This window comes from Lepisma saccharinum, chromosome 30 (assembly GCF_977018435.1).
Source record: "Lepisma saccharinum chromosome 30, izLepSacc3.1, whole genome shotgun sequence".
NCBI lineage: Eukaryota > Metazoa > Arthropoda > Insecta > Zygentoma > Lepismatidae > Lepisma > Lepisma saccharinum.
In genome coordinates, this window is record NC_139258.1 from 9,972,597 (window position 1) to 9,991,328 (window position 18,732).

Genomic DNA, 18,732 nt, shown 5'->3' on the forward strand with positions numbered 1-18,732 from the left:
GGCATCGACCGCAGCGAAAGAGTTAAACTACTTCTAGATCGTTTCAGTATTCATAGTTAGTAGTAGTTGCTAATGTAATTTTAATCAAGAGGCTCACCGGATCCCATAGTGGAGTGGTTAGCACATGGGGCTAGGATGCCAGAGGTCCCAGGTTTGAATCCAAGCCTGGGGATGGATCTTTGTGAGTGTCCAGTCATCAATTTCATCAAATCATCACTCAACTCGATCTTCGCAAATTAGCCAAAAATGGTACAAAAAGCAAAGTAAAATAAAGCAAATCAATCAATTAATCAAGGGGTTCTTGGTTCCTAAAACATGTGGAAACTTATGTACTAAAAATTATTTTTTCTAAAATTGTCATGCATCTAATTATTTTTAAACTGGATGATTTGATATGGAATCAGTGTGCATTCTCCTCCATTACCTGGAAATAAGTTTGAAGTTTGCAACAACTAACTTGCGAGCTTTAAAATTGCACAAAGTATTACATTGTATGAAAATAGGGGCACGAATTTACAATACCGGAAGTATCTCCAATTGCTTTCAAATTCGGCATACTCACTAATTTTGGCCTCGTAATCATGAATCTGCAGTTAAAATTTGGCAGTCACTTCTAGAAATTGCAAAAACCTTGTCAATTACTGCTATGATTCTCCATACACTAACATGGAAAGCATGTTTTCTGATATGAAGACGTCTTCCTTTCCGCACGACGGTCTTGCTAACTTGTGTTCTGACGTAGTCATAACACAACGTTACTCAAGTGTTGTGCAATAAGTGAGACCCATTGCATGGCGCGTTGATTTGATTTGTGAGAAAATGGCATCTTGCGTAAAGGTGGAAAACGTTTGCCCCATGAACCATTCACGGTAAGGTTAGGTTAGGTTAGGCAAGCATAGTTAAAATTAAGGGTCATCGTAAACATAGTTTTGAAACGCTAATCATTGCAAAACATAGTTATTTTCTTTATAAATCAAGGGTGTTTACTCAGTTCATGGACCCACATTTTTCGACTTATTTTGCAATTTCTAGATGTGACCGCCAAATTTTAACTGCAGATTCGTGATTATGAGGCCAAAATTAGTGAGTATGCCGAATTTGAAAGCAATTGGAGATACTTCCGGTATTGTAAATTTGCTCCAAAATAGGTTACTCAAATGACAATGCACGTAAGTTGGTGCTACCTGAACACATTCTATACATAAGGCTACATGGAAGAAATAGGTTTGCACAAAATATACACTGAAAACCTAATCAGTATGTGTTTTAGAATTCTATTCATGTATATATATGGGTTATACCTGAATTACCCCACCAGAACTAGAGGTTCCATTGGAGTTCTTACCTTTCGCATGCTTTGCAGAAGTACAAGGTTCCCTGCTTCGGAATTCCTTCTGTGATGTCTACATGAGTCCTCAGACATGGCACGCACATGTTAGCTGGATTAGGCTCAATGGCCACTCCGCATTGACAACAAAGTCTGTAATGAAGGAGTAAGATTTATGAACAAATATAAAGCCTCACTATAATATTGTCATAAGGCAGTGGAGGATGCCTTTACTGCATCCCCCTCAACTTCAAGGATATAAATAAGTTCAATGGAAACTATATTGAACTAAAGTTAAAACAGGGTGATATTTGTAGGGATATGGGGGAAATTGCCCCGGTAAGAATGTACAATAGAGAGAATGTCTCCAATTTCTTTCCTACTTCTTATACTCACTAAATATGCAGTCCTGGTAATGTATGTGGAGTTAAGATTTGGGGATGAAGTGTAGAAATTGTACACTATATATATTGTTGTAAGCCCGTTTTCCTGGGCTCTGAGAGGTCACAGGGAAGTTTCATTTAAACATTTAGGTAGAGCTTAATAATATTTGATGGCTGAACCTGCTCCGTTAGGAGGGTAGAGATATGGAAAGTTGGTGTAAGGTTATTCACGCTTGTTCATACCTGGTAGATGTGTGTGATGTCTTGTCCTGATGCTTCTCGCAGACCGAATCGTGACAGTTCCAAGGTTCTATCCAGCGACCCTCAGTTCACCAAGCCAAGCGATCCCTTGCGCCTTGTAGCATGCTAGGCAGCGGTAACTCCGTCTTCCATCGTCGTAGTTAGCAGTGTAACGTGTTGTAGAGTAATCGGACTAGTTATCCATGTAGCGTCGATGAGTGTCAGAATCAAAAGAGAGCGAGCTCCGGGTAGGAGCTTGCTTTTATCATTCTAGGCGTCGAAAGGTTGTTAAACCTTTCAAACGCGGTAGATCCTGTTTAGATCCACGCGTTTGCCTTTCCAGTTCCTTGTTTTACGGAAGTTACAAGTTAGCGCATTCTTGAGATCGCTCGCTGGTCGGACAAGTTCAGGAAATAAACAAGTGTGAATATTAACATGACGAGGTTTTCTCGGTTTAATGGTCTCCATATCTCTACATTCCCCTTGTTGAAATAATCGAACCACTCTGTGATGGTCGACTACCTCGTCCGGAGTAGATTATATTTAAAAATTAGGATTTATTAACAAATCAAACTCGTAGAAAACCAATACAGTAAATCACTAGAAGAATCGCATCACCATAAAAAAAAATTGTAATCACCAGAATAGTCATATCATCGAAAATAACGTGGCACTAAACACCGTTGAGAAAAAAAAATATAAAAACACGTAGAATAAAAAAAAAATGAAAACTGTAGGTCATAGCCTCATATATACTCAAAAAGTACGAGCACAATTAACTAAGTCTTGAGGCATGGATAAAAATAATTACATAAGTGTTATACTGAACTAGTTTTGATTGAATGATGACAGCACAATAATAATAAAAAAACACATGTCAGCTCAGTGTGAAGAAACGCCGGGAACCGCAAGCGGTTGTATTTACTGTTTGCTGAGTTCAAAGTACACTCGGCGGAACATACACGATGCTGGGCGGAGCCTTGAGGTACGTTACCTATGGCAACTCTGTAAACTGCATGCCGCCATAGGCTGGTCGTTCTGTGCAGCTGACGATAAAAAAAAAACACAAAAGAAAGAGACGTATCTCTAATCCAGTATGGGCAGTACCCATGGGCACAAACTTTTGGCACTGTAAAGGACATGCGTGTGTACTAATAGCATGTGCCTTACTGTAGTTGAAGTAGCTGAGCACCGGAACACTTGTAGCCGATGAAAAATAACATATGCATCATATGACGTCAGGAAACAAGAGCACAATGCACTCAGTGGGCGGGGCCTTGTCGATGTAGATCGTCATGGGAAGGCAGTCTGGAAGTCAACTTTGCGATGGCGCTTTGGGTCAACAAACGTCCTGGGTAAAGCGCTCCACATCTGGGTCGCGGCGCGGGATATGGAAAAAGCAGCCATGGGGTCCAGACGGGAACGGATCCTTGTTGGTGCTGGAATTCCACAAAATCGTCGTCGGTCTCTGCGATGAGCCTAGGTCTCTCGGTCGATGGTACAGGCCGGTGGTCGTCATGAGTCCGGCAGCATCCGTGGCGATGAGAATGAAACAAGCGCAAAAAAGGGAAAAATTAGGAAAAAGCAAAAGGTAGTGGAGCAGGGTTACAATAAATGATGACGGGTTATGAAATCAATTGAAAAGGGACTTTCAGTTAAAGCTGGTGAATTATTTTGGGGGGGAGGGGAGGTAATATCTAATTTGAATGACGGCGAAGGGGCGTTATTACGTATATGATGTAGAGTTTTTAAGGGGGCCTGTTTATGATTAACAGGTTTACCTGAAGAAAAGTTCCCCGGGGTAACGGGGGGGAGTAGGTGGAATAATTCCATGTTGTAAGGAAAGTTCGCCGGGAGGGAATGGGGGGGGGGAGTTTGAATAGTCGGCTTAGCCGGGAATGAAATGAGAAAAGAAAGGAGAATTCAGCGATAATAGAACGAACTAAGTGATTACGAGACATTTCCTTCTGTAATATGTGTAAATGTCGTTTATAAAAGCAATTGCAAGAATTTTACGTGTCTTGTGGACAAAGGTTTAAGCGCCTTCGATTCGCTGCTAAAAAAAAAAAATTGAAAAAGAAGTGAAAAATAGTAAGTAATAGATTTGTGTAATAGTTCGTTGAAAAATACAGTAGATTGTAATTTCATGGGATATGAGCTATACCATGCTGTGTGCTATCAATATTGGAACTATAATATTAAAGGAGAGAGTGGGAACATTTGCCTATATTTATTATATGCTTTGTTAACATATTTAGTGCATTGCAGCTTTCAAAGAAGCAGTTCGCGTTACACCTGAGCGTAAATAAAAAAAATTGCTATGGCCAAAAAGCCAATTGTTCAAGCAAGTTCTACGCAGTTCATTTGTTCTTTAAATCATTGATCTTGTTCTATCTTAGTTCATTCGTTCTTTATTTCTGTGTACTTTTTTTTTCTTCATTTGAGCGTATATGTACCAGCAAATGGGGAAAAAAAATATTTGCTAGTGAGAACCATAAACACACTAAGTACTTATTAGTCAAATCAACTAAGTGATATGTTCTGACTATTACTATGCGTTTAATCGCATATTATAAAATAACATTAAAATATCAGTAAAAATAATTAATTATTAGGCAAGAGATGTATTATAAATGTTCCGACGATTGAGATAGCATTCTATAATCCTGATCTTGTTAAAAATAAAAATGACCATGTTGTATTAAAATAAAAATGAGTTCGTTCTAACGCAGAAATGCAGTGCGAGCACTGGAAGTGGAAAGAGGGAGGAGGGGAGTCGATGAGCGTGAGAAAATGCTGGATCATGGGATGCTAGCATGTGCAATGTACGGATCTAGGAGGCTAAAGAGGAGGTTAACGTAGTGGCGTGTTAATGAATGTTAGTGGGGTTATCATGGCACTAGTCGTAGCGGGCTTTGAGTCTAGAAATAGTAATAGTGTCAGTCTTTTGTTTACTTCTGCCGTCGATGAAAGTTACTTCGTAGGAATTCTCGTTAACTTTGCGAAGAATAGTTCCTTTGTACTTATAAGAGGACGCAAAAGCTTTTGACACGCCTGGAGTTGGAGTGGCATCTAGAATCCATACATGTTGTCCTGGTGAGTACTGCATTTTCCTAGAAGTGCGGTCTACGTACTTTTTCTGCTGTTCGTAACGCTTATTCAAGTTGTCATGTGCGGTCTTACGTATGGAGGTCAGGAGTTCAAGTCTCTGTGCGTTCGTCTGGGAAACATTGTCGGGGTTCGAAGGAAGGACTGCGTCAGCTAAGATCCTTGGGTTGTAGCCAAACAAAGTAAAATACGGGCTCTGGAGGGATCCAGAGTGGATTGTAACGTTGTGGCTGAACGCTGCGCTAGCTAAATAGTCACACCATGAATCCTTCTTTTCTAACACAAAAACTCTCATAGCTTTCTTCAAGTAACTAAATGAACTTTCAACTAATCCATTCGTGAAATGGGCACAAGTATCTACATATTTTAGTTGTACGCCTGTAATATTAGCTAACTCTCGTAAGAGTAAACTTGAATTGGGTGTTGAACGATCTAAATAAATCGTTTCCGGGATGCCATGAACTAAAAAGACTTTCTCAACTAAAGCTGTTGCTATGTTTTGTGCATCGTGATTAGCCAAAGGGGCTGTTATTACGTACCTTGTACAACTATCGACTACTGATAGGAAATATTTGTATTTGTGCGTTTTTGAAGAGACTAAAGGACCACATACGTCAATATGAATTCGTTGGAAAGGAATTTGGGCTGGTTGAAATGTTTGCAGCGTATGCGGTTTAGAACCTTGTGGTTTCTTTGAAATCTGACAAGGGATGCAATGTCTAACCTTATCGTACACAAATTTCTTCATATTAGGGAAAAAGTAACGCATAAGCATTAAATTATATGTCTTTTGTGCACCTTGGTGACTTCCGTTCATTTTGTGTGCATGAATAAGGTCGAAAACTTGATTTCTTAATGCATGAGGAATACAAAGTCTATCCCTATTACCAGTTTTGATTTTATTAGTCCTGTATAAGACTCTATTTTTGAGTACATAAGAATACGAAAGCTTTTCTAGTTTAGGGTCACTAGCTTTATCTTTGTTTTCTAATACGTCAATAATGTCTCTGAAATAGGGGTCTTTACGTTGTTCTGAACTAATATCAAAATCTGCTGCTTGTGCATGAAATACTTGATGAAAGAATAAGTCATCATCATCATCATCATCTTTCTTGTCATGATTAGTCTTGTCAAGCGGTAAACTTGCACGGGAGAGTGCATCCGCAAGTTCATTTTTACTAGCGCTGACATGCTTTATTTCGAAATCAAAATTCTGAAAATAAAGGGCTCTTCTTCCTAGAATAGAACTATGGTGTTTAGTTGAACGAAGATAGGATAAGGCTTTGTTGTCTGTGAGAACCACAAAATGTTGATTCATAAGAAAAAATTTGAAAGTTTTCAAAACATAATATGCACCTGCAATTTCGAGTGAAAATGTGTCAGCTCTTTTCTCTGTGTCTGTTAAGGCTCGTGAACAATAGGCACATGGATGTAAATTTCCTTCTTCATCAGGCTGTAACAAGGCTCCTCCAATGCCAATTCCGCTCGCATCAATGTATACATATGAGGGGCGTGTAGGGTCATAAGGGCGGAGGATAGGGGCGGACGTAATCATTTCTTTCAGTGTTTCGAAGCTCTTCTGGTGTTCATCAGTCCATTGAAATTTAACATTCTTTTTAAGAAGCTTGAATAAACATTCTGTTGGTCCTGCAAAACCTTGCACAAATCGTCGAATGAAATTGACAAGTCCTAGAAAACTACGAAGCTTGCGTTTGGTGGTAGGGGTGGGATATTCCAAAATAGCTTTAAGAATGTGTTCTGAAATCTTAACTCCCTTTTGAGATACCAAATTACCAAGGACTTTTACTTCGGTAAAAGCTAGCCTACACTTAGAGGGTGATAACTTAAGGGATGCTGTTCGTAACTTTTGAAACACTCTGTCCAATATGTTAAGCATGTGGGGGAGATTTGAACTGTAAATAATAATATCATCAGTGTAAACAGAAAGTTCTGAACTGTCTATTCCGCTAAGGGCAAGTTCACTTACGCGATTCATTACACCGGGCGATGTTTTCAATCCCTGGCATAACCTAGCATACCTAAAACTACCCAGATTGTTAATAGAAAAGGCGGTAATGTCCCTAGAACGCTCTGTTAATGATACCTGAAAGAATGCACTGGACAGATCTAGAATTGAGTAATATTTCTTTCCAGCCATCTCTGTCATGATGGTTTTTATGTCTGGGGATTGTAAGGAAATCGGAGCTATTATCCTGTTTAGGTCGCGGAGGTCAGAGATAAAACGTTAAGTCCCATTGGGTTTCTTAACTAATAGGACTGGGTGTCGATAGGGACTCCCTTCACAGCGTTCTATAACACCTTGGTCTAGTAATTTCTGAACTTCCTGTTTCATGGGTTCTCGGTAATGAAAAGAAATAGGGTAGGTTTTGGCATACACTGGGGTGTCATCTGTCAGTTTGATATCATACTCCAAAACATTAGTTTTAGTCAATTTATCCCCTGGCCAGAGAAAAATATCTGCATACGTGTATGCGAGCTTTAGGATTTTTTCTCTTTCTTCTCGGGGAATATCAGGGTTAACTGTGAGGAGGGAGGGGTCAAATTTCTTTTGACTGTCACTAAGTTGTTGCTTTACTGTAGTATTTTCATTACAAGAGTATGAAAATGCAACATCTTCACTTTTTCCCCAAACGGAAGTAACGTCAGTTAAAATTTCACATGTCGATATTTCACCTACTATTGTGTCACTTTCCAAAGTGATTGTGGTTTCCGTAGGGTTGTGTATGTGAATGACAGGTGACTGCGGGTTTACTGCAGCATTGGGAAGGACTACTGGATGCTGGCTCATAAGGGAAGCAGATGGGGTAAAAAGTACAGGCTTAGGGGTGTTAGGTGTCGTAGTGGTAATGTTCAAATTGATATAAGTCTTGGATCGTGGACTTAACTGAACTGTGTTTGAAAGGGTAGCTTTTCCCTCATACACATTTACATTTTCAATTTGGGTAAATATGTCATGGGACAGTTGGTGAGTCTTGTACTTTGATCTTAAAATACTATAATTAGGAGTACGTCCTAAATGATAAATAGTTATTGTATTGTCTTTTAGCGACATTTCGCACCTTTGCGTTCTCAAAAAGTCATTTCCTAAAAGGGGAGGGACATTAGTTGAATCTACTATTCTAAATGGGTGCGAATATTTACGCTTTCCAATTATGATTGGAAGAACTACAATTTCAGACACACTCAGTTTCGATCCGGACACACCTTGGATTGTGGATTGTACCTTGTATGTTTTTCTTTCAGTAGGGAGAAGGTGGGAAGGATAAATTGAGATTTGGGAACCCACGTCAATAAGTAAATCTACCTGTTTTCCTTGTATGCTACTATTAATAAAGTATAGGCCATTTCTCTCAATTATAGGAACTTTATCTAATCTGGTATTATCTTCGATTTCGTCCCTGCAAGTCGAAGACGATTTTAGTTTAAACCACTCTCTCGTTGTGGCTTGTAAAAGCAATTGTCGCTCTCATGATTATAACGACCACAAAACTTGCAGGCTGAGGTATTTGCATCGTCGCGATTAGCCTGATCTCGACGTTGAAACCTCTTGTTACCATTACTTCTGAACTGGCCTCTTGAGTTCGATCGAAAGTTACCTCTGTGATTAGCTCTAGAATTATTATTATTTCTGTAGGAAGAGGACTTATTATTCCCCTTGTTGAAATCTCTGTTCTGTGCGTTTTGATTAGCCGTTTTCGCAAATTCCAGTACATTTGAGCAAAGATTGAAAAGAGAACTAGCGTTCATCTGTTCGTTCGAAAAGAGAGACATGCTCGACAGTTGTGACGAGAGTTTGTTTATTTCATCACCAGAGGCGGCATTTGGTGCGTGTTCTACTCTGGCTACGGATGGTGGCGCCGCGGAGCGGGCACTATCAGAACTCGGTATAATATGATACATTCCTTGATACACTGTGTGGGAACTATTTACGAGAGCCGGATTGGACTGTAGACTTTGGACTTGATGTGTCAATGGTGAGAGAGAAGGAGATGGACACTGGTTGTATGGTACAAAGTGCTGAGTCGGGTTGTGAGAATTACTGGGGAGGGGGGAATAGACCTGTGCATGCGAACAGCTGTGAAGTGGTGTCGGGATGAATGTCTGGGGCAAGCTCGCCTGAGCGATGGCCTGATCTATTTCCAATTTCTCTTCCAACATACGGGAATTAATTAATGACTGCTGGCGTTCGAAATTCTGTAGGTGGGCAATTAATTCTTCTGTTCTAGCAAAATGCTTGTTGGTTAAACAGCCAATGTATTTGGCTCGCAGTCCCGTGATGATGTAAGAGAGAGTTTGTTCTTCAGTGGCGTTCGGGAAGTATTGCTGGACTAATGCCTTTTTAGCAATAACGTAGGTGTGAATGGGCTCGGTTACCACTTGTTTTCTCTGGAGAATTATCTGTACAGGATCCGCTGACAAGTATGATCCCTTAAATAGCGTACTTAGCTCGTCTTTGATATGGGTATATGTCAAGTCTACAAAATTGGGTCGTTTCTGTATGTCATGAAAATAAGTTAAAGCGGTGTCCGTCAAAAATAAAGGTAACATCTCTTTACGCTTAGCTTCCGACCATCCTGCGGCGTGTGCTACATTTTGGAACTTAAGGAAAAATGAGTCAATGTGCTTAGGGTCATTTCCGCTAAATGGTGCCGGGTATAATGCAGTGGGGATTGGGGTGGCCATGTTAGTGGTGGAAATTTGTACAGCTACGTTACCAGAACTATTAACAGTGTTAGAGGAAGTTGAAACGGGAGCTGGGGTACTTGCTAAGGGTTGGGGTCGGTTTCTGTCGGGTGTTGCTAGTCCAAGGACAAATTGAGGGTAATTTCTATTAGCAGACCTTAACCGTGTTAGTGGAGGGGAGGGAATTGGGGATAAAGGTCGTGAATTTATTGGATTTGCCGTGATTGCAGTTGCTAACTCTATGATTTGGTCGAGGGAGGAATCTAGGTGTTCGTGCAACGCTATCTGTGACGTATTCATGAACGAAGGTTCGTCGTGCTGACCAAAGAACAAATGAAAGTATGGGCATACAGTTATTTACGTCATGAATATATCGCTGGTCAAATAAGTATAAGCAAGTGTTCTCATTCCTGTGTGAATGATGCTTGAATACATGTTATGCAGAAGAACTAGATTTCGTTGAAAAAGGGGGGGCTCGGCATAAAAGAAAAAGAGGGGTTGTTGTCCATAGGGTAATACACATAATTGTCACTGGGTCTGACGCATCTTAAGCGTACTGTGGGAGTATGAGTTGGAATTACTAAAAATTTACTTTAAAAATGCTCCCAAAGTGGGAGGGAGGGGGGGAGAGAATAATTTAATGTAAAGCAATTCGTACAGGAGGGTACTTAATTGCAAAAAGGGCCTGAAGCACCTCCACCATGTTGTAAGCCCGTTTTCCTGGGCTCTGAGAGGTCACAGGGAAGTTTCATTTAAACATTTAGGTAGAGCTTAATAATATTTGATGGCTGAACCTGCTCCGTTAGGAGGGTAGAGATATGGAAAGTTGGTGTAAGGTTATTCACGCTTGTTCATACCTGGTAGATGTGTGTGATGTCTTGTCCTGATGCTTCTCGCAGACCGAATCGTGACAGTTCCAAGGTTCTATCCAGCGACCCTCAGTTCACCAAGCCAAGCGATCCCTTGCGCCTTGTAGCATGCTAGGCAGCGGTAACTCCGTCTTCCATCGTCGTAGTTAGCAGTGTAACGTGTTGTAGAGTAATCGGACTAGTTATCCATGTAGCGTCGATGAGTGTCAGAATCAAAAGAGAGCGAGCTCCGGGTAGGAGCTTGCTTTTATCATTCTAGGCGTCGAAAGGTTGTTAAACCTTTCAAACGCGGTAGATCCTGTTTAGATCCACGCGTTTGCCTTTCCAGTTCCTTGTTTTACGGAAGTTACAAGTTAGCGCATTCTTGAGATCGCTCGCTGGTCGGACAAGTTCAGGAAATAAACAAGTGTGAATATTAACATGACGAGGTTTTCTCGGTTTAATGGTCTCCATATCTCTACAATATATTGCAAAATTACGTTCTTCATTACCGCGATCATTCTCCATACAGAAACATAGGAACCATGTTTGATGATATGATCAAGTGACGTTCCGCATTCATTGCATTGTCTACAGCTTTGCCACACTGTTGCTTCGTTACTTGCAGATCACTAATCGTTGAAGCATGGCGGAACAGAGGAGTGATAAAATTGTTAATGTGCAACATGATGGACGTGGCTGGTAAGTTTGGCAATGGTGTTCCAGCATTCTTCTAGAAAACTAGTGTCTTGCGCAGTGAGGAAGCTAGTGCTATGAAACTTATATCCAACAAACCATTCATGGATAGCCCCACGAAACAATTTGCAGTTAGGTTAAGTTAAGTTAGGTTAGGCAAGCTCTAAAAAAAAAATCCACTTATATTGGCTTTTTCCCCCATTTCCACACGTGACCCCTGCATTTTAACAACAGATTCGTGATTAGAAGGCAAAATTTCGTTACTATACCAAATATTAACGAAATTGGAGACATTCTCTATATTGTAAATTTGCTCCATTGCCCCCGGGTCACCTCTCCTGGTTGCAAATTTTTAACCTTTGGGGCATGGACACCCGTCAGGATTTTTTCCAGGGAAGAAGGGAGCAAAACATTTCCCCCCAAAACACAGTTTCAGTTTGAAGTTTGTTCCTGAAATGATCTGTGTCAGTCTTACTTGGAATTTTTAATAATAATTAATGCATGAAATTAACAGGTTGACATTCATTTTCCAAGGGAAACAACAGCCCCTTTACCTCCTCTCTGGACACCCAGGAGGGATGTTTTATACATGGTATACTCTGATGCTTCAAATGAAATTACTGAAATTTCCCACCACAAAGTTTTTATTTTACATCACACAACCATAGCCCACCTTCCCAGCAGCTAGTAACGTCTCTATTCAACCTCACAGGAAATATGCCAAAGAAGGAGAGTGAAATTTGAAAAATTTACTCTTAACAAATACAAAAGGTCACTGCCCCATCTCTCCAACCACTTTCAAGGCCTTGCCACGTGCGTCACAAAGTGCCACAATGTTTGATTCATACACATAGTTCGCCTACTTTTTTCATGCTTTTGGCATCCAGGGCACATGCTATCTGCTTGCTCTCCGTTGGCCACGACCTTTCCAGTGATGTGCATGAAAGACAAATCCAAGAAGATGGGGGAGGGAGCAGACTGGGATGGGCATTTGCCCCTCCACATATCTCACTTGTGTGTTGAAAAATATCCCAATATTTGTTTCATTTCATACCAACATTTGAAAAATAACAAAGCCTCTTCTGCCTGTCGCTCCCTGGTCCTCTGAGAAGAGCAATCACCTCCAGACTGTTTTAATCCACCCTAGTAATGTTATATTAGTCCTTCACCTAAACTACATTTTACCTTTTATCTTTCACCTCATCTATCTTTTGGGAACGACTTAAGATGACCGGACCCCTCTCAGATTTCTTCATATCTTCATATTTGGCATACTCACTAATTGAGGCCTCCTAATCATGAATCTGAAGTTAAAAGTTGTCGGAAACGTCTAGAAATTGCAAAATAAGCGAATATAAGGCGTTAGTTTTCGGAATGGAAACAGTCGATTTTCGCAAAATTTTTTGTTTCACAAAGAAATATATATATTCCTGATACTACGACGACACCAAATTTTAACTATGTTTGCCTAACCTAACCACACGTCAATGGTTCGCAATTATTTTGCAATTTCTAGACGTTTCAGACAAATTTTAACTTAAGATTCGTCATTAGCAGGCCTCAATTAGTAAGTATGTCAAATATGAAGAAAATCGATACGGTCATCTTAAGTCATACCATCTTTTGTTGCCTGGTATCCTTAGTCACCTTTGGCTCCCTCTTATTTTTTGCCCCTTCCACATTTCTTTTCCACCTATTTTTGTCATTCCCTACCAGAGGGAAGGGGTTCCATGTTTCGTTGCCTCATCATTCAGCTCTCATATCACTGTCCCCTGCTTGCCCATAACATAACTACAGCGGTGTCGTGCATCATAAAATGACATTATTTGCTCATTATTATTATTATCAAAACCTCAAAAAATTAAATAGGGGCCCTTGTGGGGCTGTCGCCCTCCAGAATCATTAGGTGTGTGTACCCCTTCCCCCTATACCCCAGCTTCAGAATCCAATCCAATATCCTGTTGGATTTTAGTAAGTGTTCAGTGTCTTGTCTGTCACACTTTATTTTGGTGGACAATAAGTCAGTATCAATCTTGTCATGGTGTTGTATGTAGTCTATGCAAGTATTGTCATTCCCACGACTGGCATGGCAGTTATGTTTAAAATCTCATTGGGTAGTATTGCAATAATGAACAGAAAAGTGGCATGAAAAACCTTTTAGTGTTAACAGGTGTGGTATTTTATAGATATGCCATTTGGACAAACAATGGAAACAGTACCATGGTAGCTACGATATTTTGATTATGAAATTCCCTGACTTTTCCAGGTTTTCCAGACCAGAAATAAAATTTTTCCAGACATGTTTGTCGTCATGATTTTTGCTTTTGAACCTCATGTTTTTCAATTAAATATGCAGGCACGTTAATTATTATGAATATGAATATACACAGTTATTAGCTGAAAATTTACCAAGTGATTAATATAATGCTATTCAATGAAAAAATAAATAACTATTGTACTCCCCCATTTTCACTAAGTCATTACAATTAAGGTGGTGTAAAAAACAATAAAAAAATGTGGCATATATCAAAGTTTATTATTATTATTTATTATTTGAATGTCACCTGTATACAACCTCAATTAGCCTATATCAAAATAAATGAAAAACAACAGAAAATTAGGTCATGTACCTTTAGAAAATATGCAATAAGTTTAATGATTATATTTTTTAATTTATTGAAAATAGTACATATTACGGAAATTCAGAACTTGAATGGGGCCGGTGACCAACCATACACCTAAAAAATATATATACGCGGGCCATACTTTGGAATGAAATATCTCCATTATTTGAGTTTTCCACATACTGGAACAAATTTTATATTACGGAAAATATTGAAATCTGTCTTTTAAAAGGTAACAGTTCCGAATGTTTTATGATTTTTTTTTTCAAATTTTTCTAGCTGGAAGACTAATTATCATAGAATCTTGTCAATAATTGTGACACGAAATTTGAACCTTCGTTCAAATAATGAGCACTATTTGGATTCGAAAAAAGTTATTTATGTTGGAAAAAAAAATTCAAAATGACCTTACTCAATCATACATGCTTCCCAATCGGAACCTTAGTAGAGTGCATTCAGGGTCTTTATTTTAATTCTAAGACAACCAAAACCTGACATTCCTAACCTAACCACAAAAGCATATATTCACAAAATCTTAAGTAATAGCTAAAACTCTGCAGTATGTGTTAACAGACATAAATCGAAATCGAACCATGTAAAAGTTGCATTTGTAGCATGATGAAATCATAATAAAACAAAAGGAACTTGGGCTCATTTTCACCACTTTTCAGCATAATTTTATTCTACACGCAAACAATACATAAAATTACTATCGGCATGAAACCAACATTCCTAACCTAACAATGATGTGTGACCAACGTACGTTTAATTCCTCTATTTCGCACCAGTTTTAAAAAATAAATTCGTTCTACATGCACAAAACACGTGCATATTCGAACAATGACATCACTCATACTGCATAAAATCACTAATTTCTCGGGTGTAACACATCTCTGCAATGTAAAAACTATGATGAGCAAATGAACTAGTTGATCAGGTTGCTTCTGAATGGGTCGCAAAGAAGGACTCAAATTCACAGAACGGGTTCACGGGGGGAACGAAGTAGTGAGCCCCTTTGTTTTTACTCGGCGTCCGCACCCGTCCAGTGTGACATCAACCACAGCCAGTTACATGAAATTCTGCTCTTCAAGCTTTATTACAGACCCAAAACCAATGAACTGTCTGAACACCAACCTGCTCCGCTTCACGTATTGAAATAGAACGGGTTCCGAACGGGTGTGTTCTTGAAGAAAGAAAAGCTAAAGCAACATTTTTTCCGTAAGAAATTCTGAGGATGGCTGGCGCGTAGGTTTTGTCTTGAGTAGCTTGTTCTCTAAGGAAAAATCTCACACCTCTCCAAATTCCGGTGTTGAACAGGTTCACAAGAATGAGTCGCAAAACGGACCCAAGAACCTAGATCCGAGAGTGAATAAATATAGAATCAAAATGCGAAGGAACCATAATTTTGTACGTAACAGACTAGAAGTCATAATGACGAGAGGGACAAGTTTCTGAACTGAATCTTTTGGGAGGACTGGAATCACAAGAACCAAATTCGGAAGTGGAAATGAACCGTTCATTCATTTTGTAACTGGTTCTCCTGCAACTCCAAAATGCGAGTAAATTCCAGAAATTATGCAAAATTCCCTGACCAACCAAATTCCCTGACTATTCCCTGACCAACCAAATTCCCTGACTTTTCCCTGTTTTCCAGTCGCGTAACAACCCTGATGGTATAGGGAAAACACATTTCACTTGTTCATTTCGTCATTTTTTACATTCGTACTTACCTATTGTGCATTGTGAAACATTGTTTAAGGTGGGATTTCGCTTCTTTCACGAAAATATCTTCAATTTGCCACACATCGAGTAATTATTTTTCGTTTCTCTCACACACAATATGGCGGAGAAATCTACTAGCGTTGTCGATGATCAGTGGGTTTCCAGTGTTGCAACCTTCTTCACCGAAAAATGCCTACTTTCGTGTTACTCATTTTGTATTTTTGGTATAATTTAACAATACAGGGAATTTCTCCAATTTGTTTGAAATTTCGGATACTTACTAATTTGGGTCTCCTAATCACGAATCTGCACTTAAAATTTGGCGCTCACGTATAGAAATTCCTGAATTATGGCTAGCCCCATGGACCATTGGCACTAGCCCCACGAACCATTGGCACGTGGTTAGGTTAGGTTAGGTTAGGAAACATAGTTAAAAAAATTTAGGGTCGTAGTAATATGAGGAATATATATATTTCGTTCTTTAAGTATTCGAAACGGAAAATCTTGCGATAAATAATGAGCAGTTGTGCATTGTCGGTTGCGATGAATGACCCTCTTATTTTGCAAGTTTGACACGTGAGCACCAAATTTTAACTTCAGATTCGTGATTAGGAGCCCCAATTTAGTGAGTATGCCAAATTTCAAACAAAATGGAGAAATTCCCGGTACTGTAAAATCGCTCCGTATTTTTTTCCGGGTTCGAAAACCCCACAAACCAATCATAAATACACAAACCATTCATAAATAGCCCCACGAACCATGAACGCCTAGCCCCACAAACCATTCATACATAGCCCCACAAACCATTCATGCAAGGTTAGGTTAGGCAAACGTAGTTAAAATTGTTCTGGCAAAACAATGGCGAGTTTGGAAACACTGACAGGGGGTTATGTCACAGAACATTTGATTCACGTAGTCGAACGTAATGGAAGCAAGAGCGTTTGTGCATCGGAGACACATTAATGTCGAAAAATACATGATTTACTGGCCGAATAAGTTGAACGAAGGGAGGAAACGGTACTTGTTTACTATCCTTCGGACACATTTATATATTTTTACAGAAGAAACTACTTACCGTAATAAGGTCCTGTAGCATTGTCGAACATCGGGAAGGTGTTTTGTGTGATGTGGGAATGTTTCATAGCTGAAATTCATGTTGTTTGTTGAAAATTAATTCTCCGACGGAGAATAGCTAGCCCCACGAACCACTGGCACGTGGATAGGTTAGTTCTGTTAGGTTAGGAAACATAGTTAAAATTTGGTGTCGTGTTAGTATCAGGATCTAGAAATTGGAAATAATTGCGAACCATTGGCGCTAGCCCCACAAACCATTTGCACGTGGTTAGGTTAGTACTGTTAGGTTAGAAAACATAGTTCAAATTTCATCAAAACAACGTTGATACACCTTCAGGAATGTTCCGCAAAGCAGATATGTAAGTAAGAACGTCAAAAATTGACGAAACGAAAAAATTAGAGGTGTCCGCAGGATAGTAAATTTTTACCCAAAAGTCTACAGAACCTCAGTTCCGTAAGTAGTTTCTCCTGTAAATTTGAAGAAATGCGTTTTCCCTATACCATACTGTTACCCAAACAATTAACGACAGCTTTAGGAAACTGGATAGATATATGTTAATAGCACCAAACCTGACCTGCCTAACCTACACACGTATGCATCTAATAGTATAAATAAGCATGTGGATGTTAGGTAGGTTAGGCTTGGTGCTGTTGTTATAGCTTGCACAGTAGACGAACACTTGACGTCATAAGTGTCATTGCTGACAGTATATCTCCAAATTTGCTAAAACTGTTCCTCGCCGGTTGTGCTATTTGCGTTTCAGTTGCCCAAAGGCATTGATGCTGGGGTTGGTGATGTCAAAATTGGATATTCTCATAGGTTCTTAAATTAAGACTTACATTTTACCAACAGTACCACTTGTATCATCAACATCGCTCATGTACTCCATGACTGCCTTCACTGGTATGTAAATCAAACAGCACGTACACTAGATTAAATATATCCCGCAACTAAGAATCTAGTAACACAAGATCTTCAACACTACAGTTTTCATATGTGTAATTACACAATGGAGCACACTGTTTTCACGTGGAACCAAAAATATTTTTGGCTATGCAGATACTTTTTCCACGCGTACAGACAACTTAAGCACAGATTATCTTCTTAGTTTCCATCTGGAGGAGGCAGGGTCTCACTTATCGCACAACACTTGAGATAGCTTGTGTTTTGACGTCACGTGAGAAACCTTTTTAATTTTAGGCTAAATGCCTACGTTGTTAGGTTAGGCTAGTTATGTTTAGTCCTCTTATTAAAATTTCGGTAACCACCAAACGTCTCTAATTCTCTTATTTTCGTATTTTTCACATTGATACTTACATATTCTGCATTCGTAAGGATTCTTCTATTTCGCGTTTCGTTTTTTGCAGGCAAATAATCTCAATTTTCGAAATATGGAGTATTTTTATTTTCTTCGCTTTTGCTTGCGTTACACGCGATATGGCGGAGAAATCTTGACTAGCGTAGTCCATGATCAGTGGTTATGCAGTGTTGCGACCTTCTTGATAGCAAAATATCTAGGTACTAGTATGGAGAATACGTAAGTATGAATGTGGAAAATACGAAAATAAGGGAATTAGAGACGTTTGGTGGTTACTGAAATTTTAATGATAACAACATAGGCCTTTAGCCTAAAAATAAACTTCACTCTCTCTGACGTCAGAACGCAAGGGTGTTGTGCGATAAGTGATTGAAATAAAACAAAGCAACTGAAACCATTGGCGCGTGGATAGGTTAGTAGGGCCACGCAAAGGTTTCAATAGTGAAAAAGATAGCCCCACGAACCATTGGCGCGTGGATAGGTTAGTAGGGCCACGCAAAGGTTTCAATAGTGAAAAAGATAGCCCCACGAACCATTGGCGCTAGCCCCACGAACCATTGGCGCGTGGATAGGTTAGTAGGGCCACGCAAAGGTTTCAATAGTTAAAAATATAGCCCCACGAACCATTGGCGCTAGCCCCACGAACCATTGGCGCTAGCCCCACAAACCACTGGCGCGTGGATAGGT

At 39.5% G+C, this 18,732-nt stretch overlaps 1 protein-coding gene across 1 annotated transcript in view; it reads right to left on the reverse strand.

The window, feature by feature from the left end:
- Nucleotides 1-17,823, reverse strand: part of Nmd3 (60S ribosomal export protein NMD3) — a 53,232-nt gene extending 35,409 nt beyond the window's left edge. The window contains exons 1-2 of the mRNA XM_083115628.1: nt 17,567-17,823; nt 1,346-1,480 (exon numbers count right to left, since the gene is read on the reverse strand). Coding sequence (XP_082971754.1) covers nt 1,346-1,480; nt 17,567-17,616 — 185 coding nt within the window. The 5' untranslated portion in view covers nt 17,617-17,823. The remainder of the gene's footprint in view (nt 1-1,345; nt 1,481-17,566) is intronic.
- Nucleotides 17,824-18,732: the final 909 nt, after the last annotated feature.